We start from the raw sequence: 26,065 nt of genomic DNA, 5'->3' as shown, positions 1-26,065 counted from the left end.
ATGGAATATAAACTATCACTTAAATGAAAAAATACTATAACTCTCTTTCGTTGGGATTTGAGATCAAAACACACTGTAGATTTATATTTCTATAAAACTGTAAAATATCAAGCAGTATGTTATCTTTGTACCAGGCATTATGTTAAATTACAGGGACACCAGAGACCAGGTCTCTGCCCTCAAGGAATTTCACTCTAAGAAGGGACAATGTAAGATTTCAGATCCAAGTATACTTTAGTACACACATATTTTTTAATTGTTTTTTCTTTTTTTTTAAGATTTATTTATTTATTATTATACAACATTCTGCCTCGATGTATGCCCGCATGCCAGAGCAGGGCGCCAGATCTCAGTACAGATGGTTGTGAGCCACCATGTGGTTGCTGGGCATTGAACTTAGGACCTCTGGAAGAGCAGCCAGTGCTCTTAACCTTTGAGCCATCTCTCCAGCCCCCCCCCCATATTTATTATGAGGGCTGGGATATAGCTTAGTGGTAAACAGTTTGTTTGCCTTGCAGGTATGAACCCCTAGATTCAATCAAAAGGAACAAAAAACCCCAAAAAGCTAGAGAAGTCTGTTTTGAGGAGCACTTGGCATGAGGAACGGTACAGTCAGATTACAGATGGGTCCACGACATAACTCAGGAAAGTGTGTTCAAAAGGGGCCTGCCCACCGTGTCAGCAAGGCTGCAACCTCTAGCACTCCTTCCAAAACACAAATAATAAAAGGAATATTCTTTTGAAAGTGCTCAGGAAAAATTTTAAATTACTTTTTGGATTTAAGTAATTTCCTATTTTCTAAGAATTAACGTCTGAGTAGTGATATTTCATTTGCATTTTAATAAAGCTTGCCTGAAGGTCAGCGCAAAGCAGCCATACTAGTCAGCCATACAGGCCAGGCAGTGGTGGCACACACCTTTATCTCAGAAAACACACTAGTTAGTCACAGAGGTAGGGTGGTGGTGGTGCACGCCTTTAATCCCAGCACTAGAGAGGAATATAAGGCAGGATGAGACAGGAACTCACTCTCTTTCGGGTCTCAAGATTTCAAAGAGGTAAGAGCTCTCTAGGGCTTGGCTACTTTGCTTTTCTGACCTTCAGGTTGAACCCCAATATCTCTCTGGGTTTTTATTATCTGTGCTATATCTCTTCCCACCCTAGAAAAGTCAAGGATGGGTCATGAACCCTGCATAAAGATAAACCCAATTAGGAACCACGCACCCCTTTTTAAAGCACTAACATGTCTCCCCCTCTTGCTCTTTTTAAAGCTAGTTTACTCTTTTGCTTTGCTGTTCAAACTTAGCTCTTCTGACCATTTTCCCCTCATTTTTGTAGCTCCAGCCTTTGCACACCACTCTACACCCACCATACTTTCTCTAACTACCTTTCCTTGGCTCCTCAGAGCCTCTCCTCCCCTGAATTCAGATCCCTGCGATCCTGTCCTCGTGGACACTAGCTGTCCAGATCCCCGCGATCCTGTCCTCGTGGACACTAGCTGTCCAGATCCCCGCGATCCTGTCCTCGTGGACACTAGCTGTCAGAAGAAACTTCCGATACCAATCAAGTGTGTTGTCCACTGACCTTCCCTCACTGTCCTTAACACCATTCCAGAGGCTCTCTCGTCACCTCCCTGCACACCTGGGAATAAGGAAGGTCCTCCCGCCTCTCCAGCCCCCGCACATCTTCGGGTGGTCCACACGAACTGACACGACACCACTAAGCTGAAGGGACTTTCAACTACGCCTCTGCCACAGAGCCTCAGGCTGGGTCTGATTTCATGAAATCTGAAAGAAGTTATTTTCTAATTTCTTACAAAAGCCAGATGTACAGAACAGTCTCAGTAATAACTACAAAGAAATCTGCTCACTGCATTCTGTGTTGTTCCTCTTAATGACAGCAATAATTCAGGGAACTGACATGCTCAGATAAAAAGTCTGGTCCCTCCACTAACATACAGACATTTATACCACACTCACCTGGCACATGGACACGAGGAGACGTTCAAAATGTCCTGAGGTATCTGACTTAATGTCCTTCTCAAGATCTCGTCCAAATTCTGATTGATAACATCTAACAATGTCTCGAATTTCTTGATTTGTTCTTGTGCACAAAATCTCTATTAATACACGTTCTTGAGTTCCTGCCCCCTATATGAAATGAAGAAAGGGGATTATACAGAAGCAAGGGACGGTCTCTAAAGATAGTCAAGCTACATTTCAGAGGACACAAAATAATATTTTGCCTCATACATCACTACAAATTCAGAATTATCAAAATTTGTGAGGCTTATATATTAAGCAATGCAGAGTAGTCATAGAAAACAAGGTGGAGTACCTGCATTGCTTTCCGTAAACTCCAGGCATCATAGTAAGTGGAGGGCATGAACAGGGCAAGGATTAATTCTTCCATATTTCCACTCAACTCTGACTTGAGATCTTTAATTAAATCCTGTTTTAAAAGATATGAAAATTAAATACATAACATTGATTTTTTTCTTTCCTTTTTTTAAAACAGTGTTTCTCTGTATAGCTCTGATTATCCTGAAACTTGTTCTGTAGATCTGCCTGCTTCTACCCCGAGTGCTGGGATTAAAGGTGTGTGCCACCATTACCCAGTGAATATATAGGATTTCTATATCTTATCTCACATGAGGTTCTTTTTTTTTTTTAATAATTTTTATTTTAGGTGTATGGGTGTCTTACCTACATATATGTCTGCACCACATGCCTGCAGTGTCTGACTGGATCTCCCAGTTACAGAGGGTGGTGAGCTGCTGCGCAGGTGCAGGGAACAGAACCTGGCCTGTCTGGAAGAGCAGCCAGTGCCACTGAGCCACCTGTTAAGCCCCTCACTTGAATCTTATGGAAAAATGGAATTGGCACTATGAAAGTCAAAATTTCAAATCTGAATGTGATATATGAAGCAATGAGTATTAAATTTAGCGATGAATTCACTGTTTAGAAACACATAAGTCTACTGTACCAGATACAAAGACAGAGTATGATTAGAAAAAGAACAATTCAGACCAATAACATGAGGGCTGGCGAGATGCTGAGTGGGTAAAAGACATCCGGCAAGTATGAGGGTCTGAGTTCAAGCCCTGGGCCCCACACGGTAGAAAGCAAGAGCCGGCCACTGACCCCATACATGTCTGACAGCATGTGCACACCCACGCACACATACACAGACTTGCACAAAAATAAAAGAGTGTTTAAAAAATGATTGTTAAGTTGGGAGCGTAGCCCCCAGCCCCCAGGCCTGAGAGTTGTATTGGTCTGGACTCCAAATCCCAGCATGTCAGCTCCTGACCCTCCCAGGATATTTAAGTGAACTTAAATACAAAAGAAGAACGTGTGGTCTCTTTCTTCTCTTGAGAAAGGTTTCTCTGTGTAGCCCTGGCTGTCCTGGAACTCACTCTATTGACCAGACTGGCCTCAAACTCAAAGATCTGCCTGTCTCTGCCACAATGTGAGTTATTAAGTCTGACAACCTGAGATCACTCTCTGAGACACACACGTTAGAGACAACCCATTCATGTAACCCATCTCACATGTACAGTCACCCAGAGAATAAATGAAAAAGAAAGAGATAAATCATGACAAGAAAGCTCAGTGCATACCTGTAACACATACACACACACAATAAAATTTAGTAGCAGTAATAATAATAATACAAAGAAGTAGGATGGGCAGTGGTGGCGCACGCCTTTAATCCCAGCAGAGGTGGAGGCAGAGGCAGGCGGATCTCTGTGAGTTCAAGGCCAGCCTGGTCTACAAGAGCTAGTTCCAGGACAAGGGCTGCAGAGAAACCCTGTCTCAAAAAAAAAACAAAAACAAAAACAAAAACCAGAGAAGTATATCTGAACTGAGCAGAGGAAAACAGGCTAACATTCTGAAGAAAGTGAACACACTGCAAAAGATGTTAGGAGAGTTTAGATTCCTGTGGAAACGACAAAGATATGCTAGCCACTTTTCTCCATCACGTCTAAGGATCAAGGGCAATTTCACCACTAATTTGGCTGCATGTAGGCACGGATCATCCATTCAACACAAATTTACTAAGGAACCGCTCACTACACACCTCCTGCTGGAACGTGAAGAGGAGGTTCTGAGAGCTGGCAGTGCGTGAGACCTACAACAGCACAGATTTTTAAAAAGTGCTATGCGGCCACAGTGGAAGTGTCAGCCAATCTGCCTCTCATAGTACAGACAGAGCAGCTAATACTGAAGAAGTTGTTAGCCACGCAAAAACAGAAACAAGCACACAGAAGCCCAAAACGTCAGCCCCACGTAACTGTAGCACAGCACATGTTCAGAGGGTGGAAGACAACCAGCAGCTGAGAAAAGGCGGGGACTAAGTAAGGAGCAGATCTCAGTGGGGCCATAGCCACTGTTTCCTGAATGACTATCACACACAAGATGCAGTATGAGGGGAGATGAGGTATTGAAGAGATACTAATCCTGGAATCTGTGAAGTTCATTTATCTGTCCTGTCCTCCACAGTATTAGTAAAAATACAGTGCCCAATCTGACATGGATGCAGATCCTGTGGAATAGACCCCACTGCTTCTTGCTAAAAAGGAAAAGACATACCTTGCCATACATGGTCTTAAAGGCTGCTTTAATTTGTTGCCTCTGGTCATTGGAACGACTCGACACAACATCCACAATTGCTTGCTCATCTGTCCCTGGAAGAGTCACAGATATATTTATATAAGGACGAGAATGCTTCCAAGGCAGCAGGCACCAAATGATACTGAGGTGTAAGTTGACACAGGACTTCGTTTATGACTTAGGTTCACTTTCCCTATAGCTTTAAAAAGACAATCCGTTTCCTTACCAAAACCCTTCATAGCTTTGCGAAGAATTTCTGCATCTCTTATAGCATCAAAGTTGGAGGCTGGTCGGATTGTTCCTTGGGTGGCCTGAGTCATCACAGAAGGCTGGTAACAAAAGGTGTATAAAGTTCAAGTAAGGATTTTTGCTTGGACAATAAGGCAACTTCACCAGACACCACATGTATACAAGGATTTAGTACAAGAGTATGAGCATTATTACCAGGCCTCATTTTGAACAGACAGATCTAGCCCCTTCCTAACATATTAGTCTCCAACTAAATCTAAAATATTTTCTTAAACAATAGAACAAAGGAAGGAAGAAAGGAAGAAAAAGAAAAATGTCGGGCCATATTTCTACATTGTATGGCGGCCAGACTTTCAGGCCATAGTTTGCAGGGGGCCGCACAGGAGGTGGTCACCTCGCCTTTGAGACAAACTGACATCATCAAAGGGTCAGGATATGCTAATACCACTCAGATCCTTCTTTGTATTTTGGGAGAACACCTGGAAAAGAGATGTTAATTCAGTCTACATGACAGAGCAGGTATAGATAGGAAGAGGTGACAAAATGGGCATAGAAAAGTTTGGATGTGACCATAGTCATTTGCTTGGTTACCTAGGAAACAGAATGCTAATGAATTTTTCCCTCAGTTTACATTATGGTATGAAAGCTGTTTGGAGAATAAACATGGGTGATTTTCAGGATGTGAACTCAGGATTTCATGAGGGATCACTGAAAACTCCCTTCCAATAAAGTCATGTGAGTTGTGTCTTTTATTCCCATGCCTCCCTTCTGGTCAGAGAAATAATGGTCCACACCAGAAAGAAAAGAGAAGAGAAGAGAAAAGGAAAAGAAAAGAAAGAAAGAGGGAGTGAGGGAGGGAAGGAAAAGAACGACCCAGTCAGGTGCTAGTGGCGCACGTCTTTAATCCCAGCACTCGGGAGGCAGAGGCAGGTGGATCTCTGAGTTTGAGATCAGCCTGATCTACAGTGAGTTCCAGGGCAGTCAGGGCTACACAGAGAGACCTTCTCTCGAAAAACCAAGATTAAAAAAAAAGAAAAAAACCCAGCACTTGTTGAGGGACAAAATATAAAAGAGAGAAAGGGGCATGGGCAGCTCAGCACACACAAGAGCAAGAACCCTGTCTCTGACAGTGGTGGGAACTGAATCCAGGCCCTGTGAACACTGGGACAGCATCCTTCCACCAAGCAAGCCTTCCAGCTTCAAGGAAAGGTCTTTATTATTAGGAATTCCTCCTACTTATACATATTCATACCCTAACATTTTGCTTTGCCAAAACAGGCTTAGCAGTTACTCTCCATTAATGTTCAAGCCAGAAATATAAGCAAAGAACAAATATTTCCAAAGTAGTTTTTTTGTTTGTTTGGTTTGGTTTGGTTTGGTTTTTCGAGACAGGGTTTCTCTGTGGTTTTGGAGCCTGTCCTGGAACTAGCTCTTATAGAATAGGCTGGTTTGGAACTCACAGAGATCCGCCTGCCTCTGCCTCCCAAGTGCTGGGATTAAAGGCATGCGCCACCACCGCCCAGCAACTGTTTTAATTAATACAGTTTCTGTATGATTATTTCAAGTGTAAGCTAGCCAGGCAGCTGGGACAAACAAGCCTCCTCTCCTTGTAACAGGGTGGCACACGCCTTTAATCCCAGCACTAGGGAGGCAGAGGCAGGCGGATCTCTGAGTTCAAGGCCAGCCTAGTCTACAAGAGCTAGTTCCAGGACAGGCTCCAAAACCACAGAGAAACCCTGTCTCGAAAAACCAAAAAAGAAAGTAATAAAATAAAAAATAAAAAAATTTTTTTTCAACATATTGGTCATATATAAACCTCTGCCAAGAACTAGAAAGAGACCTGTGAGATTGGGAATGAGAGCCTTTAAGGGCAAAGGTAGAAAAGACCACAGAACACAGTAAACAAAACAGCAGGGACGAGGGCAGGGAGGTGTGTGTGTAAAAACCCCATCTGTTACTCTGTACACTAACAACAACAAACCCTCTTTATGTATCAAGAGACATGAATAAAGAGACCTTAAGTGAGGGGATGGAGGAGAAGCAGAAGGTAACAGAAAACATGAGGCATGAAAGCAGAAGAGGTTATACACGAACAGGAAAGAGATCGCCGTGAGGGATGGGGAGCGGTGGTGGGAGGGCGGGGGAGGAAGGGAATGAATAAGAAGTAAAATCACACACACGTATATGTACGCATACAAATATTATATATAAAAATTATAATGAAGCCCACCACTTTACATGTTAACTTAATAAATGAATAATTAATAGGCTATCAAACAAAATGGTTCATTGGGTGAAGGTGGTTGGTGCTAAACTTGACAACCTGAGTTCATTCCCAGGGACACACATGGTGGAGGAGCAAATCAGCTTCTGCAAGATGTCCTCTGACCACCACATACACTGTGGTACTGTGTCCAGACGTGAGCCTCACACATGAACAGAAACAGGAACACACACAATGCTTAAAGGAAAATCAAAATTCTCTTTCACAATTAACTACAGATTTATAAGGTGAATAATTCTGAAAGGGTTAAAACAATTTACTGTGGTCTTAGAGGAATCTCAGAAGAACTATGAGTTAGTCTCACTTTAGTCTTTCATTAGCCTTGCAGTCCTGAACAAGGTTCTCAAGTCTCTCTGCATCTCAAATTCAATAAATCCCCACTGTGAACAAAACCCAACAAGACCGCTGAGTGGTCCCTCTCCCACGTCCACAGTCCCTCCCCTACCTTGCCAAAGGCAAGTTTGGAAATGCCAGAATAAAGAATAAAAGAATAGAACAATTAATAAAATAGTATGAAAATGGGGAACTATATATGGAGAAAGGTAGGGGAAACTTCAAATATGGGAAATCTTATACGACTATTGAGAAATCAGTTCAACAGACTTAACCAGCTTCCATGGATAAAGTTCTGCCAAGCAGAGGGTGTGGTAAAGGGGCTGTCTGTAGGCACCATATCAGCAGGCCAAGGAGGTGGACGGGAAGACAAGGCTTTCAAGCAGAAACAGAGAGGAGCAGACAAGACTCAGAGAGCTAAAGTCCAGGCCACGGGGAAGGGACCCCCGCCATGGATGGAATTAAGAGATTTGGCAAAAAGTAAGCTGTTCCTCTTATTTGAAATGATGGTAGCCTCTTCATTCCTATTTAAACATCTGAATTCCCTGCCATAACATCTTTGCCACCTATAGCTAGAAGGAAGTGTTATCTTGGAGCCTGTTGTACTTTGTAAAGAACTTTTGTAAAAATCAATCAATAAATAAAGTTCTGACAAGCATTGAGGGGAAATAAAAATCCAACAGTAGAAATCAGAAACAAGGGCAGACATGGTGGTGCACACCTTTAATTCCAGCACTCAGGAGGCAGAGGCAGCTGGATCTCTGTGAGTTCGAGGCCAGCCTGGTCTACACAGTGAGTTCTAGAAACAAATGCTGTCATATATACAGGACCTAGCAATTAACAAATGCTGGAGGTCCTTACTCACATCACTGCTATAATCCAAAGAAGCAGGAGAGAAAGCAGGATAAGAAGAAAAGGATTCTGTATTGATCTGAAAGGAGAGTGGAAAATTATAAAGGAAAAACAGAAAACAACCACCCCTAAGTCTGAGAAATACCACCCACCACCACCCAAGTTCATAGTCACAATTACCGCTGAGGGCAGAGACGCTATGACCGATGTCGAGAGCACACATGCATTCTCTAGGGCAGAGGGAGAGCATCATCACCCGTGAGAACGATGAGGCTGCTCGGACCAAATGTATCAGACACTCCTTAGGACAGATGGGCCAAGAACCATAGTGCCCATCGAAAGTAAAGTGTACATCTCCCACTACTGTGACAGACATGTCCTCTGCCTCACGACGGAGTGACACCCTTCCTCAGTGTGATGAGTCCCAGGGACCTGCACTAAATTTAAAGAGTAGAAGCAAAAACTTAAGGAGACAAAGCAAAAGTACCTGGCTAGGGTAAGGAGCTTGTCCTCCAGGGTACTGAGAAGGCACCTGTCCTCCAGGAAAGCCACCTGTGGATTAAAAGCAAACAAGAAAAACAAGCTAGAGCAAACTGTTTCTATTAATCACCAGGAACACAGAAGCACACGTTCATGCTATGCCACTCACTGAGATAAGAAACATTTTAAGGCATAAGGCAGTGGGTTTCAGAAATTTTTCACATATAGTTATTGTTCTTTGTTCATACCTGCATCCCTGTATCTTTCCTTGTGCCCCTTAAAACTGCCACCCTCTGTTTTCATCTCATGTACATTCATTTTTTTTATTTTTTTAAAATATTTATTTATTTATTTATTTATTATGTATACAATATTTTGTCTGTGTGTATGCCTGCAGGCCAGAAGAGGGCACCAGACCCCATTACAGATGGCTGTGAGCCACCATGTGGTTGCTGGGAATTGAACTCAGGACCTTTGGAAGAGCAGGCAATGCTCTTAACCTCTCAGCCATCTCTCCAGCCCCCATATACATTCATATACATTATTCCCTTCTGTTCTTCCTCCACCCTATGCTCCTAAACCTCTTCCTTGGGCTTGGTACCTCATACCATTAACCTCAGACACTTCCTGGCTGCCCAGGACTAAGTGAGAGAGTCTTACAGCTTCTACAACTTTGCTGCAGTTTTCTCACCTGCAAAATAGGGATAACAATGATACCTCATGTAATTTCTTTAAAATTAATATTCTGGGCCGGGCAGTGGTGGCACACGCCTTTAATCCTAGCACTCAGGAGGCAGAGGCAGGTGGATCTCTGGGAGTTTGAGGCCAGTCTGGTCTACAAGAGCTAGTTCTGGGACAGGAACCAAAGCTACAGAAAAACCCTGTCTTGAAAAACCAAAAAAAAAAAAAAAAAAAAAAAAGAAAGAAAATTAATATTCTGTAATATTCTGGTTGGGAATAGTGATAGACACCTTTATCCCAGAACTCTGGAAGTGGAGGCAGGAGGATCTCTGTGCGTTTAGTACCAGACCATTTTACTAAGAGCCTTCCAGGGCAGACTGAGACATTCCAGAGCATTCCAGGGCACACTGGGACATTCCAGAGCATTCCAGGGGAGACTGAGACATTCCAGAGCATTCCAAGGCACACTGGGACATTCCAGAGCATTCTAGGGCAGACTGAGACATTCCAGAGCATTCCAGGGCACACTGGGACATTCCAGAGTCTTCCAGGGCAGACTGAGACATTCCAGAGCCTTCCAGGGCAGACTGAGACATTCCAGAGCATTCCAGGGCACACTGGGACATTCCAGAGCATTCCAGGGCACACTGGGACATTCCAGAGTCTTCCAGGGCAGACTGAGACATTCCAGAGCCTTCCAGGGCAGACTGAGACATTCCAGAGCATTCCAGGGCACACTGGGACATTCCAGAGCATTCCAGGGCACACTGGGACATTCCAGAGTCTTCCAGGGCACACTGGGACATTCCAGAGTCTTCCAGGGCAGACTGAGACCTGTCCTCTTCCTAAGCCTTCACTAGGACAATCTTTTATGTTACTATTGTTTAAATTTTTTAAAAAAATGTAACTTAATTATTTTATTTCATGTTTTGTGTATGGATGTTTTTTATTACATGTTATGTCTGTGCGCCACATGCATGCCTGCTGCTAGCAGATGTTAGAAGAGGTGTTGGGGGGCTGGAGAGATGGCTCAGAGGTTAAGAGCATTGCCTGCTCTTCCAAAGGTCCTGAGTCCAATTCCCAGCAACCACATGATGGCTCACAACCATCTGTAATGGGGTCTGGTGCCCTCTGCTGGCCTGCAGGAACACATGCAGACAATATTGTATACATAATAAATAAATATTTAAAAAAAAAAAGAAGAAGAGGTGTTGGATCCTCTGAAACTGAGTCCCATGTGGCTGCTGGGAAAGAACTTGGACCTTCCTGAAGAGTAGCCAGTGCTCTTAACCCACTATACCATCTCTTCAGCTCCAGGATAATCTTTTAAATATTGATTTAATGGAAAACCAACTTGGGTGACATACATCTTTTAAAAAGACCCTAATGTGTGTGTGTGTGTATGTATGTATGTATGTATATACATGTGTGTACTTGATAGACTGATTTTATTTTTTAAACTGTGTGTGTGAGTGTGCAGATGCCTGTAGAGGCAAGATGTGTAGGATGCACTGGAACTGGAGTTATAGGCTGTAAGCTGCCTAATGTGGGTGCTGGGCACCAAACTCAGGTCCTCTATAAAGACAATACATGGAAGCACACCTTTAATCCCAACACTCGGGAGGCAGAAGCAGGCGAATCTCTGTGAGTTCGAGACCAGCCTGGTCTACAAGATCTAGTTCCAGGACAGGCTCCAAAAGCCACAGAGAAACCCTGTCTCGAAAAGACAACAACAAAAAACAACACTACATGGTGCCAACTGCTGAGCCATCTATCAAGTTCCTCCCCACTTTAAAAACAAGCAAACACCTTGAACTAGCTTCAATTCTGATTCTATCTGGAATGGTTGTCAGGGTACAGTCCTGAGGGTGGTTCCTTTAAGAATTGGCTCCTGGCTTTAGGACAGACAAGTTAATAGAAGAAAATTGTTCTTCATCTCCATTTTACTGATTATGACCTCACATCAAATTGATACTCCATGATACCATCCATATACTTAACATTATTACAGAATTATATAAACATTCCCTAAAGACTATCTCAAATACAATCTAAGTTTGCTGGCAACTGAAAAGCTCACAGAATCATAACAGTTTGTCACTAGACAGCAGGCTTACCTGGTACTGGAACCTGGGCTGGTCCACCACCGTAAGACTGTGCAGGTGACTGTGGATAGCCAGAAAAGCCTGCTCCACCAGGTGGGGCCCCAAAGCCTTGTCCTTAAGGGATTAAGAAAATAAACAACATTTCAATAAGCCACACATGGAAATTCATCCCTGTAATCTTAACACTCAAGAGGCTAAGCCAAGAGGCCTGCCAGGAGCTGGAGGCCAGTCTGAGCTGCACAGTGAGTTCCAAGCAAGCCTGGGCTACATGGTGTATTTCAAGTCAGCCTGGGATGCAGAGTAAGACCTTGTATCCAAAAAACAAAAAAAAAACCAAAAAGCAAAACAAAAAAAAAAAAAATTCAAGTCTTATAATACAGAGAAAAATTTTTTAGAATGTCTACCATAATCAATAGAAAACATATGCCAGTAAGGCTCTAACAGTGATTCGTACATTAAACTTGCCATCCATTCACAGCACACTGGAAAGTTCAAAGGTCAGTGAGCTGGATTAGTCGGTAGAAGCACTTGATGCCAAGCCTCGCCATCTGAGTTTGAGCCCACACAGTAGAAGAAAGGAACGGATTCTGACCTATACAAATGTACTCTGGCACTTGTGTACACACATACACAGTTTTAGTACAGGACAGGAATTGGTGATGTACACCTTGAACCCCAGCACCCAGGAAGCAGAGGCAGGCAGATCACAGAGTTCAAGACCGCCTGCCTGGTCTACAGGGTACGTTCCAGAACAGTCTATACAGACAGGGCTATACAGAGAAACTCTGTCTTAAAAAAGAAAAAAACAAAAGTTTTAGTACATTTAGCTTCTTTAGTAACTTACAATACAAATCACTATGATGTATCTTAAAAAATTGTGTTTAAATTCTATTTATTCCTTTTGCTTTATGTGTGAGTGTTTTGCCTGCATGTATGTATGTGCACCACATGTGTGCCTGGTGTCCTCAGGGTCAGAAGAAGGCAGTATGTCCCCTGTAAGTGGAGGTATGGATGGTTGGTAAACCACCATGTGGGTGTTGGTAACTGAACCCAATTCCATTGCAAGGGCAGTAAGGTCTCTTAGCTGATCAGCCATCTCTCCAGCCCCTATACTGTTTCTCTTAAATCTGGATAAAGTGGTCCTAATGCATAAAGGTACCATGTGATGCTAACTAAAGCCTCTGCTGCTTTTTTTTAAAGATTTATTTATTTTTATTTTATATATATGAAGTGTGTGTCTGCATATCAATATACCACATTCATGCCATGTCCTAGGAGCCTCTGGAAATGGAGAGAGAGATAACTGGGAGCTGCCATGTGGGTGCTAGGAACCTAAGCCAGGTCCTCTGGAAGAGCAGTCAGTGTTCAATCTCCCCAGGACAGTGGTTTTCACCCTGTGGGTCCCAACCTCTTTGACAAATGTCTATCTCCAAAAATACTTATATTACGGTTCATAACAGTAACAAAACTATGCTTAGGGATCTATGGTTGGGGGTCACCACACCATGAGGAACTGACTTAAAGAGTTGCAGCATTAGGAAGGTTGAGAACCACTGCTCCAGGCCCTCTCAATCAGTTAAGATTACTGATAACTAAGTGGCATATTCTACAACGGCCTCTCATATCAAGAACAGTACTACACTCCCTTCACAGGAGAATATCTTAAGTCTTCCAGTTCTCCTAACCCTGAGAATTTTCACTCGAGCTTGCTACTGAAGTCTTAGCTGTCCATGGATAACTAAGAGTAACTCTGAACTCTCAAGGAATAATGATGAAGTAAGGGAGGACATAAAAGAATGCTCCAGCAAATCTCAAGTCACTGCTGACCTCATGACCATATGACTTACCTCCAGGATAGGCTGGAGCTCCCCCTGGGTGTGGGGTAACTGGATAGCCCCCAGCGGCTGGATAGCCTCCAGGTGCAGGGTAGCCTCCAGCTCCTGGGTAGCTGCCACTTGGTGCTGGAGGGTAAGCATTTCCTCCCATTGGTGGGAAGCCACTAGGATATGGATACTGACCCGGAGCAGGGAAAGATGACTCCTGACCCGCAGGCTGAAAAATCAGAAACATGTCAAGGGGACATAATCAAACAAAGAGTACTATTCATGCATTTTTTTTAAAACTTAAAAAAAAACTTATTGGGGCTGAAGAGATGGCTTAGTGGTTAAGAGCACTAACTGCTCTTCCAGATGACCCAGATTCAATTCCCAGCACCAACATGGCAGCTCACAACTGTCTGTAACTCCAGTTCTAGGGGATCTAACATCTTTATACTAAAATACATGAAATACAGTTGAATAAATTATTTAAATAATTATTATCAGTTCCGGTCTCATATTGCTTTATCAATTCTACTCCACTTTGTCAGGATTCTTATCAGAACTCAGTTAAATTTAATTATATGTGAGGTGGACAAAAGCATCCCCATTTTCCTATGGGAATCAGAACCAGCTCTGTCCTCCTTCCTCCGTCTTTCTCTGCATGGCCTGACGATATGGCCCAGGCTCCCCTCAGACTCTTACACCTCTTGCCTCCCTTCCTATGCTGTGATTATAGGCATGTACTTATCAAGTGCTAACCAACCTCTCAGAACCCTTCACTGTCATGGCATATGGAAATATATTATAGTTTCTCCCCTCCGTCCTAGGGAGGAATGTACGGTTTCTGCAATGCTCTTGGACTACTGTATAAGATTAAAGAAAAGATAACTAAGTCAGACACACAGTCTAACATTTCATATCTTAGTTGACACTGACAATGTTTTTCAATTTTATTTAACTTATGGTTTTTAATTGAACTATACATTTTTTTCTCACTCCCCTTCCTTCCTCCCCTCTCTACCCTACATTCCCAATTTACTCAGGAGATCTTGTTTTTTTTCTCCTCCCTAGGTGGATCCATATGTCTCTGTTAGGGTCTTCTTTGTTGTCTAGGTTCTCTGGGGTTGTGGACCGTAGGATGGTTATTCTTTGCTTTCTGTCTAAAAGTCACTTATAAGTGAGTACATATGATATTTGTCTTTCTGGGTCTGGGATACCTCACTCAGTATGTTTTTTTTTCTATCCATCAATTTGCTTGCAAATTTCAAGATGCTGTTTTTTTGCTTGTTGTTTTGTTTTGTTTTTTACCACTGTGTAGTATTCCATTGTGTAAATGTATATTTTTCTTATCCATTCTTCAGTTGAGAGGCATCTAGGTTGCTTCCAGGTGCTGGCTATGACAAATAATGCTGCTATGAATAGAGTTGAACACGTCCTTGTGGTACGCATGTGCATCATTTGGGAATATGTCCAAGTGTGGGATTGCTGGGTCTTGAGGTAGACTGATCCATAATTTTCTGAGAAACTGCCATACTGATTTCCAAAGTGGTTGTACAACTTTGCACTCCCACCAGCAATGGGGAATGTTCCTCCTACTCCACTTCCTCCCCAGCATAAGCTGTCATCAGTGCTTTTGATCTTGGCCATTCCGATAAGATGGAATCTCAGAGTTGTTTTGGTTTGCATTTCTCTGATGGCTAAGGATGTTAAACATTTCTTTAAAGTGTCTTTTGGCCATTTGAGTATCCTTTGCTAAGAGTTCTCTGTTTAGGTCTGTACCCCATTTTTTATTGGATTATTTGTTCTTTTGATGTCTAATTTCTTGATTTCTTTATATATTTTGGAAATCAATCCTCTGTCAGATGTGGGGTTGGCGAAGATCTTTTCTCATTTTGTAGGCTGCCATTTTGTCTTGTTGACTGTGTCCTTTGCTTTACAGAAACTTCTCAATTTCAGGAGGTGCTATTTATAATTGTTGCTCTCAGTGTCTGTGCTACTGGTGTTACATTTAGGAAGTGGTCTCCTGTGCTGGTGGATTCAAGGCTACTTCCCACTTTCTCTTCTATGAGGTTCAGGGGTGGTTGGTTTTATGTTGAGGTCTTTGATTCACTTGGACTTGAATTTTGTGCACGGTGATAGATAAGGATCTATTTGCATTCTTCTCCATGTTGATATCCAGTTATGCCAACACCATTTGTTGAAGATGCTTTATTTTTTCCATTTTATAATTCTAGCTTCTTTGTAAACAATCAGGTGTTCATAGGTGTGTGGGTTGATTATTCTGATCATGAATTTGATTCCGTTGGTCCTCCTGTCTGTTTTTATGCCAATATCTGTTAGGAGCTGCAGACCCTCTGACTCTGAACTTACTATGACCTCTTGCCTGCCAGAGTAAACAACTTGTTTTCCTATGCTTCCAGCTGCTCTGAGCATGAAACCCTCATGAGTTCCTGATAACAAGGAAGTGGTTTCTGGTAGGCTTGCAGTAGAAAATCCCCAGAGCTAGGGCGTGGCCATTAGTCAAGGAGAGCACTATATAAGCTGCCCTGGAACACAATAAAATCGGCATTCTTGCTTCAAGAGTGACCCACATCTCTGTGTGTTCTTTAATCCCCAGACCTTTGCCCAACCGTGGTTCTAGGTGGTGTAGGCACCACAAATACCAGACTGTTTTCATTACTGTAGCTCTATAGTAGAGTTTGAAGTCAGAGATGGTGATGCCTCCAAAAGTTCCTCTATTTCACAGGGTTGTTTTGGCTACCCTGGGTTTTTTGTTTCTCCATATGAAGTTGAGTATTGTTCTTTTGAGGTCTGTAGAGAATTTTGTTGGGATTTTACATTGATTCTGTAGATTGCTTTTGGTTTCTCTGATTTCTTTTTTCAGCCTGATTATCATCTGTACAGGGTTACTGATTTTTTTTTTTTTTTTTTTTTTTTTGGATTTTCGAGACAGGGTTTCTCCGTAGCTTTTGGTTCCTGTCCTGGAACTAGCTCTTGTAGACCAGGCTGGCCTCGAATTCCCAGAGATCTGCTTGCCTCTGCCTCCCGAGTGCTGGGATTAAAGGCGTGCACCACCACCGCCCGGTGATTTTTTTTTTTTTTGAGTTAATCTTGTATCCTGCTACATTACTGAAGGTGTTTATCAGTTGTAGGGGTTCCCTGGTGGAATTTTTGGGGTCACTTATGTATACTATCATATCATCAGCAAACAGTGAAAATTTTGACTTCTTTTCCAATTTGACCCCATGACCTCAGTTTTTTTTTGTTTGTTTGTTTTGTTTTTGCTTTTAGATCTTATTGCTCTAGCTAGAACTTTAAGTATTATATTGAATAGATATAGGGAGAGTGAAAAGTCTTGTCTTGTTCCTTATTTCAGTGCATCACTTTGAGTTTCTCTCCATTTAATTTGATGTTGGTTGTTGGTTTGCTGTATATTGCCTTTACCATCCCTGAATCTCTGGGATGAAGCCTACTTCATGATGGATGATTTTTCTGATGTGTTCTTAGATTCGATTTGCCAGTATTTTATTGAGTATTTTTTTTAAAGATTTATTTATTTATTATGTATACCGTGCTCTACCTGTATGCCAGAAGAGGACACCAGATCTCATTACCAATGGTTGTGAGTCACCATGTAGTTGCTGGGAATGAACTCAGGACCTCTGGAAGAGCAACCAGTGCTCTTAACCTCTGAGCCATCTCTCCAGCCCCCTTTATTGAGTACTTTTACATCAATATTCATGAGGGAGATTGGTCTGTAATTCTCTTTCTTAGTTGTGTCTTTGTGTGGTTTGGCTATCAGGGTAACAGTAAACTCATAAAAAGAGTTTGGCAGCCAGCCTGGTCTACAAGAGCTAGTTCCAGGACAGGCACCAAAGCTACAGAGAAACCCTGTCTCGAAAAACCAAAAAAAAAAAAAAAAAAAAAAAAAAAAAGAGTTTGGCAATGTTCCTTCTGTTTCTATTGTTTCGAACAATTTGAGGAGTATTGGCACTAGTTCTTCTTTGAAAATCTGGTAGAATTCTGCGCTGAAACCATCTGGTTCTGGTTTTTTTTTTTTTTTTTTTTTTTTAGGTTGGGAAACTTTTGATGACTGTTTCTATTTCCTTAGCAGTTATAAGTCTATTTATTTTGCTTAGCTGGTCTTGATTTAATTTTGGTATGTGAAACTTATCCAGGAAATTGTCCATTTTTGTATCTTTGTTACTGAGTATGTGGCTGATTCTGGAGAAGTATCCATGAGGTTTTGAGAAGGTATATTTGGGTGAAATATTCTACAGATTCTGTTAAGCCATTTGAATCATAACATCTGTTAGATCCTTGTTTCTGTCTGGTAGACCTGTCCAGTGGTGAGAGTTGGGTGTTGAAGTCTCCCATTATTATTGTGTGGGGTTTAATGTGTGATTTAAGTTTTATTTTTTTTAATTTTTTTTTTTTTGGTTTTTCGAGACAGGGTTTCTCTGTGGCTTTGGAGCCTGTCCTGGAACTAGCTCTGTAGACCAGGCTGGTCTCGAACTCACAGAGATCCGCCTGCCTCTGCCTCCCGAGTGCTGGGATTAAAGGCGTGCGCCACCACCGCCCGGCTTGATTTAAGTTTTAGTAATATCACTTTTACAAATGAGGGTGGCTTTGTATTTGAGGCATAGATGTTCAGAATTAAGACTTCATCTTGATGGGTTTTCCCTGTTAACTATTTTGTTAGATATTAGGATAGCTACACCAGTTTGTTTCTTAGGTCCATTAGATTGGAAAATCTTTTTCCAACCCTTTACTCTGAGGTAAGTCTGTCTTTGAGGTTGAGGTAGGTTTCTTTTATGTAACAGAAGGATGGATTCTGTTTTCATATCCAATCTGTTAGCCTGTGTCCTTTTATAAATAAATTGAGTCCACTGAAATCTGGTTTTGTCATGGAGTATCTTGTTTTCTCTGTCTATGTTGATTGTAAGCTTTGCTGGATATAGTAGTCTGGGCTGGCATCTGTGATTTCTTAGTGTCTGCATATTGCCTGAGTAGGACCTTCTGGCTTTCGTTTCTATTGAGAAGTTGAGTGTATCTAATAGATCTTCATTTATATGTTACTTGCAGCTCTTAATATTCTTTGTTTATTCTGTATGTTTAGTGTTTTGATTGTTATGCAGCAAGGGGACTTTCTTTTTTGGTCCAGTCTATTTGGTGTTCTGCAAGTTTCCTGTATTTTCATAGGTATGTCCTTCTTTAGGTTGGGAAAGTTTTTTTTTCTGATTTTGTTGAGTATATTTTCTGTGTCTTTGAGCTGGGCTTCTCCTTCCTCAATTCCTAATTATTCTTAGGTTTGGTTTTTTCATGGTGTCCTATATTTCCTGGATATTTTGTGTTAAGAAGTTGGATTCAACAATTTCTTTGACGGATGAATCTATTTCCTCTATTGTATATTCAACCCCTGAGATTCTCTCTTTCATCTCTTGTATATGTTGTTTATGCTTGCATCTGTAGTTCCTAATCGTTTACCCAGATTTTCTGTTTCCAGATTTCGCTTGGTTTTATTTCCTCTATTTCAGTTTTCAAGTCTTGAACCATTTCTTTCACCCGGCAGACGGCTTTTTCTTGGCTTTCTTTAAGGGATTTGTTGATTTCTTCCAACTTTTTGATTGTCTTTTCTTCCATTTCTTTAAGGAAATTTTTCATTTCCTTTAAGGGCCTCAATCATTTTCATAAAGGTATTTTTTTTTTTGGTCATTTTCTTCTGCTTCATCTGCGTTTGGATGCTCAGGTCTTGTTGTTGTAGTAGAATCACTAGTTTTTGGTGGTGCTGTATTGCTTGTCTCAGAAAACAAACACTAAAACCTTGGGCCATTTCACATAAAATGCAGGTTTCTAGTTTTCTGTGAAAAGCTAACCTACTCCAGCACCACTAGGTGTGCTCCCTGCATGGCACATGGACTTGCACTAAGCAGCCTCCATGTGTCCAGATAACACTAGCCTTTGCTCACTGATTTACAGCTCTGGACATTCGAGTTCATAACCCCTGCTCTAGGGCACAGGCTACTTCTATATAACAACTGCACGAAAGAGATCAATGATTTTAGTATTTTGACAGCAATACTTACAGGATATCCAGGAAAAGGTGGGTAGCCTGTAGGGGGATAGCCTGGATATGACATTTCTGTAAAAACAACAACAACAAAAAGTCCTTTAAAATTTCTTGTACATCTTAATGCCTTTGAAAGAGAAACATACACATACACACTATTATGGTGCACATGAAAATGTGAATAAGGAGGTCAGAGAGATGGTTCCGAGGCTTAAAGGCACTTGCTTCAAAATGTGATAACCTGAGTTCAGTTCCTGGAATCTACATGGTCGAAGAACTGACTTCCTGTTGTCCTCCAACCTCCTCCCACTTGGCTGAAGCACGCACACAACCTCCCTATCACACAGAGCATAGGTAATCTATTACGGGCATATGCAAAGCTTATGAAACGCATTCTTCTTACCAGCGGTACTGTATTGTCTATATATCCTCCAATTGCAGCCTGGGGAAGCGATCACTGTGGGATTTGAGGACCTGATTTCAGTCCCCAGCATCATGTAAAAAGCCAGATGTGGTGGTACACACTTGTAATCTAGTCAAGGGGAGATGGAGACATGCAAATCCCAAGGGCTCACCAGCTAACCAGCCTAACGTAACTGTGAGATCTCTGTGAGAAACCCTAATGGCACCCAAGGCTGACTTAAAACACTATTACAAATGGATAGTAAATTAAAGAGTAAAGGTGAAAGCAATGTTCTAAAACGTGCTGAACACAGATTAGCAAGAATGTAGAACAAGGTCAAGTACAAGAAAAAGGGGGGGTGTCACTGTGATGGATATCACAAGAGAGATGTAGTCAGGTGGTAGACTGTGTGTGTAAAGCCATTTAAAAGTCAGGTATAGTAACTCACGCCTAGAATCTCGCTCTGGGTTTTATGCCCTGCACCATGAGGAAAACAAAAAGCAGTCAAGAGGGACTGGAGAGATGGCTCAGTGGTTAAGAGCATTGCCTGCTCTTCCAAAGGTCCTGAGTTCAATTCCCAGCAACCACATGGTGGCTCATAACCATCTGTAAAGAGGTCTGGCGCCCTCTTCTGGCCTTCAGGCATACAGACAGAATATTGTATACATAATAAATAAAAAAAAAAAAAAAAAAAAGCAGTCAAGAGCCTTCAAGTCTGGTATGGAATTACATACTCCCTCCACCAGAGTATATCCATTCCTTACCTGTTACCAGAGTCACTAAATTACCCAATATTCTAGTGCAGGAAGTAATACAATCGTTTCTACCCATCTGTGGAAATGGCCCTCCTCTTCTTCCTGCATTTCAATTTTCATGGCATGTCCCTGTAGCAGGCCTCACCACAGCAGGTGACCGGCTCACTAAGATTACTAGCCCATTCGCGCTCTTGCTTATACTCTCTGCTTCCCAATCCTGGGCATCACCATTAGCTTCCCTTTCCACAAACTATTCCTAAGATCCCAAATCCACAATGATTTACTTATTGCTGAAGTATCAAATAAAACTCACTGACAGAGTCTTACAAGTAACAAGTGTGCACTCAGCCTACATAGTCCTAGATTCAGACCCCAGTAAAATCAGGGGGAAAATGACTGGTCAAGTCAGGTGGTGGTGGCACACATCTTTAATCCCAGTCAGTACTCAGGAAGCAGAGGAAGGCAGACCTCCTGAGTTTGAAAGTAGACTGGTCTACATAGTGAGTTCCAGGCCAGCCAGGACTGTTACACAGAGAAATGTTTTCTCAAAAACAAAAACAAAAAAACCAACAAAAACAGAACAACAATTACAAACAACAACAACCCCCCAAACTGGTGGTGGCGCACGCCTTTAATCCCAGCACTTGGGAGGCAGAGGCAGGCGGATCTCTGTGAGTTCGAGACCAGCCTTGTCTACAAGAGCTAGTTCCAGGACAGGCTCCAAAGCTACAGAGAAACCCTGTCTCGAAAAAACAAAACAAATAAAAAAACAAACAAAACAAAACAAAAAAACCCCACCAAACTACTGGTCAAACGTTCCAGTCTCCTCGGTACTGACTCCAATTTATAGTCAACAGATTTAATTGTTTTTATATGCATGTGTGTGTACCACATGCTTGTCCAGTGCCTGTGGAATACACACCAGATCCTCGGGAACTAGAGTTAATAAAGGACAGTTGTGAGCTGCCACATGAGGGCTGGGATTAATCTGAGGTCCTCTGCAAGAACAGCAACTGCTCTTTTATGAGCCAGAACTCCAGCCCCAACCCCCATTCCCCAGTGTGAAATCTCTATGACTTCAATCATGCTTATGTGTCATACTGTCCTAGACCTCAAGCCTGTGGTCATGCATCATCCCTTACTTCAGTTCAAATCTTTTCTCCTTTCTTTAAATAATACAGACTTTATACCTCTAAATCACCCAAGAATTCGCTGATCCAAACGTGAGAGCCTGCTCCCACCCCACGTCCTTTCTTTGAAACAGGGTCTCACACTGTAGCCGACTGAGAGAGCAGGTTTTTTCCTTTCATTGTGTGATTCCGGGGATCAAATTCAGATTGTCAGGCTTGGCAGGAAACACACTGTGTTGGTTATTCATTTATCAACTTGACACAGGCTAGAATCATCTAGAAAAGGGAAACTCAACTGAGAAAATGCCCCCATCAGACTGGCTCAGAAATGAAGATGGGAAAGCAATAGAGGAAATCTGATGTCAGCTTCTGGTCTACGTGTGCGCGCACGCACGCGCACACACACACACGTGAACACATACATATAACCACACAAAGACAGTAAGATAACAAGAAAAATGACTCAGTCTGGTCTCAATTACTTGGAAGTCAAAGACCTGTGTATAAAGTGGGAGGAGGCTAATTTTTGTCCTTTCTTTCCTCTTCTTGGTCCTTGACTGCCATAAGGAGAAAGGGCAAGGCTGAAGCTTCCAAAGGACAGTCAGCGGGCCAAATGAAAGAGATCAGGATCAAAAAAAGGGAAAATCAGAAAATAATTTGTGAAATAATGTTTAGGGTCACAAAAACAAAGACTACATTAGCTATTTATTTATTATTTATTTATTTATTTATTTATTTATTTTGGTTTTTTGAGACAGGGTTTCTCTGTGACTTTGGAGCCTGTCCTGGAACTAGCTCTTGTAGACCAGGCTGGTCTCGAACTCACAGAGATCCGCCTGCCTCTGCCTCCCGAGTGCTGGGATTAAAGGCGTGCGCCCCCCCCCCAACCCTAAAGCTTTAAATAGCTAATAACTCTGTGAGTTCGAGACCAGCCTGGTCTACAGAGCTAGTTCCAGGACAGGCTCCAAAACCACAGAGAAACCCTGTCTCGAAAAAAACCAAAAAAAAAAAAAAAAAAAAAAAAAGCTTTAGGGTTAAGAAATTCTCCTTCACTCTGGACCAGCAGTTAGGGAGCCTGCATGGACCTAGGCCCTCTGTATGTAACGAAGCAGCTTAGCTGGCTTTTGGGAACCTGCTGGATTACCTTGCCTAGCCTTGATGCAGGGGAGGAGCTCAGTCCTGAATGAAGAGGAGACTAGGGACTGGGAAGGGAAGGAAATGGGAAGAGAGGAAGGAGGGGAAACTGTGGTTGGGATGTAAAATAATGGGAAAATGTTAATTAAAAAAAGAAATTCTCCTTTATGAGGAAGAAAAATATTTTTCTTTTTTTTAGGTATGTGTATGTTCAAATGTGCATGTGTATGTAGAGCAGATATTGATGTTGGAAGTCTTCCTGATCATTGTCTGCTTTATTTACTGAGGCAGGGACTCCCTCTGAATGCAGAGTCATTGGTTCAGCTAGTCTAGCTAAATCAGACTGCCTGGCCTCTGTCTCCCATAAGCAGGGAGTACAGGGATCCAGCTGCAGTCCTCACACTTGCAGTAAGGTTAAAGGGCTGATACTGTAGCTCATAGGTAAGGAGGGAGGGGGAGGAGGAAGAGGCAGTGAGAGGGAGGATGGAGAGGGAGTGTGAGTGAGAGCACCGCCACTACGGAAGCCTGAAGATCTGAGTTCAGATCCCCCTCTCTAACTCCAGCACCCCTATGGTGAGATGGGACATAGAGTCAGAAGAATTCCCAAAAGTTTCAAGGCCGTCTAGCCTGGTATATGTGACTGGAAAATCACACCCAAGATTTTCCTCTGACTTTCACCATATATATGCACATTGTGGCATGTGCTCCAGCCCCACAAACTTGCACATATATGCATGTACATATACAGACAAAATGATTTATTCTGATCAAAGAGTTCCAGCTCTACATTTTTAGGTACCTAGAGGAATTATACAAAGATTACTAAGATTTTTCCCCCCTGAGACAGGGTTTCTCTGTGTAGTTTGGAGCCTATCCTGGAACTCATTCTGCAGACCAGGCGGGCCTCAAACTCACAGAGATCCATCTGCCTGCCTCTGCCTCCCAAGTGCCTTTTGATTTTCAAAATGAAACAAAAATAAATAAATTAATTAATCAAAGACTATTTAGGTACCAGCACATCAAAAATTGAAACAATTTCAGTGCATTTTTAAAGAATATTAGGCACTAGAATGAAATTCCATCTCTATATAGGTCATAAAAATTCCTTCACAAATGCATTCACCTATGTACTAGGCTATTCATTATAGCATCACCTGTAATATGAAGAGCTGTCAAAAAATGTAAACACTAGAAGACAAGTAAAACACATGAATAGTCAAAGTAAAGTGCTACTCAACTTCTAAAAATGCAGTAGCTTTAAAAATTCATATATAAAGCCATCTACCACACAAGGGAAAAGAAGCAAGGTGGAAAACTGCAGGGGTCGTTTGTGAGCATCCGGGTAAAGAAATAGAGCCATTTTCTTCTGTATGTGGACAATCTCACTGAAAGGACAACACTGAAGCAGAAAAGGGTGGCAGCATCCTTGGGAGAGCTGGGGAATAACAACCCCGCAGTTTACTTTTTAATGTCCCTTTCAGCAGTGTTCACGTGGTCATGTCAAAAGATAGACTTTAAGGTTTTTGTAAAAAGCTAAACAAACCCCAGGGTGACTCAACAAATTAACTCCATTCTGCTTAAGTAACAGGACGCTAATAAGTAAACTAAAGCTTTTATTTTTCCTTTAACATTCTATGTTACAAACAACCTTTGGAAAACTTGGAAAATTCATTATTGGTTCTCCAAACCATCTCCACCCAGTGAGTCAGCTAGTGAAAGGGTGGGTCTTTCAAAGCAATGCGAGTGTCTCAACTGGCAAGAGGCCTAGGAACACAAGAAGCTGGGGGGCAGGGGAGGGCGCAAAGAGGGAGGAGGAGAAACAGGAAGTGTGACTTAGGCGAGAACAGATGTAGTTTTCCAAAAGCTGCTTCTACGTTCCGGAAGGGTCATTTAAAGCAATCACTGACCGGGATAAATAACGCTGAAAGACTAGATCTCTGCAGGGGTAGGCAGCTCTCTACTCAACCATGAGGACTGAGGAGAGGTGGCTTGTTTCCAGAGGCAAAATTATTTCTTCCACCTGCCTCTAATGTTTTCCTTGCCTAATGGCAGGTAGCTCATTATACTTTACTGTAATTGGGACAGATTACCTTATCAGAATGGTTCACTATCACCTGACAGCAAGTGGGAACTGTAATGGGTCGTTGTAAGACACCGCATGCAACCCTGCACCTTGTACCTCCGTGCACTTCTGAATCCCCCTCTGCATCTCGGTTTCCTCGGGCTGTTACAAGGACACATCTGAAGCGGGTCAAAAACCAGGGATGAAATCTAGAATGTTATTTCCTAGAACAGTTTCTAAGAGTTGTAAGCCCGAGCTTACATCTGTTTGTGAATTCTGTCCTAGGTGTCATTAAGCACAGCATAAATTTTCCAAGTTACTCTAAATTTGCTGTGTCATCAAAAAGTCTGGTCCCTAGCCAGACCCCGACAGAGAGGCGTTTAACCAGGGCCACTCTCTGGCCTCAAGCCCTTCACCTGCGGTCCACGTGACCCAGAGCGGGGTGCCACTGCTCCCTGGCATCCCCACTCTGCCAAGCCTAACAGAGAATCGACCAACAGGCCTTCCCGGTCCTCCGCAAGCAGGACAAGCCTGCCCAACCCACCCCAGCACCCGAAACGCGCCACCCGGAGGCCCAGTCCGCTGGTAACGCGAGCAGGCCTTCACCATTCCCGCACGAAGGTCAGACCTCAGAATGAGAACGAGCTGACAGGCGGGCGGGAAAACTGCAAGGGGAGGGGGTGCGAGTCCTCACCTGAACCAGGGAGCAGTCACAGCCCTGCCGACTTTCCCGCAATATGGAGCCAGGAAGAGCCGAAGGGCGTGGCATAGGGGCGGGGCAAGGGTGCTGGCCGTCGGGTCCACCCCCAAGCTCGGGCGGGACTCAGCGCCCAACAGGTGGCTCAGCTGGTTGAATGTCCAAGCGTCTGCTCCACCCCTGGTGGTCCTGGGGAAGCAAGCTCCAGGCCGAGGTATCTCGAGGACTCAAGGCATATTTGCCTTCAGTTATAGGGAATTCTGGGTAGACGGAACTGGAGCTGAATTAGGCAAAATTAAGCAGAGGGGAGTTGATTCAACGTTCTTATTCATTAGCTCGTTAAACTCACTCTACAACTAAATATTTGAGGCAGCTTTATGTAAAGAACCTACATATG

The 26,065-nt window shown here is 42.6% G+C and overlaps 1 protein-coding gene across 2 annotated transcripts in view; it reads right to left on the bottom strand.

Annotated features, from left to right (window-relative positions):
* Positions 1-25,731, bottom strand: part of Anxa7 (annexin A7) — a 29,635-nt gene extending 3,904 nt beyond the window's left edge. Inside the window, exons 1-10 of one of the 2 annotated variants that reach the window (XM_057786441.1) lie at positions 25,666-25,731; positions 19,504-19,559; positions 13,445-13,649; positions 11,610-11,711; positions 8,819-8,883; positions 8,345-8,410; positions 4,840-4,942; positions 4,593-4,687; positions 2,335-2,448; positions 1,977-2,147 (exon numbers count right to left, since the gene is read on the bottom strand). In XM_057786441.1, coding sequence (XP_057642424.1) covers positions 1,977-2,147; positions 2,335-2,448; positions 4,593-4,687; positions 4,840-4,942; positions 8,345-8,410; positions 8,819-8,883; positions 11,610-11,711; positions 13,445-13,649; positions 19,504-19,557 — 975 coding nt within the window. In that variant the 5' untranslated portion in view covers positions 19,558-19,559; positions 25,666-25,731. The remainder of the gene's footprint in view (positions 1-1,976; positions 2,148-2,334; positions 2,449-4,592; positions 4,688-4,839; positions 4,943-8,344; positions 8,411-8,818; positions 8,884-11,609; positions 11,712-13,444; positions 13,650-19,503; positions 19,560-25,665) is intronic. The other variant, XM_057786442.1, reaches the window with a different exon arrangement.
* Between the last annotated feature and the right edge of the window lie 334 nt (positions 25,732-26,065).

Source organism: Chionomys nivalis, chromosome 12 (assembly GCF_950005125.1).
Source record: "Chionomys nivalis chromosome 12, mChiNiv1.1, whole genome shotgun sequence".
Lineage (NCBI taxonomy): Eukaryota > Metazoa > Chordata > Mammalia > Rodentia > Cricetidae > Chionomys > Chionomys nivalis.
Note: the sequence above shows the minus strand (reverse complement) of the source record. Positions and strands in the feature narration are given on the sequence as shown.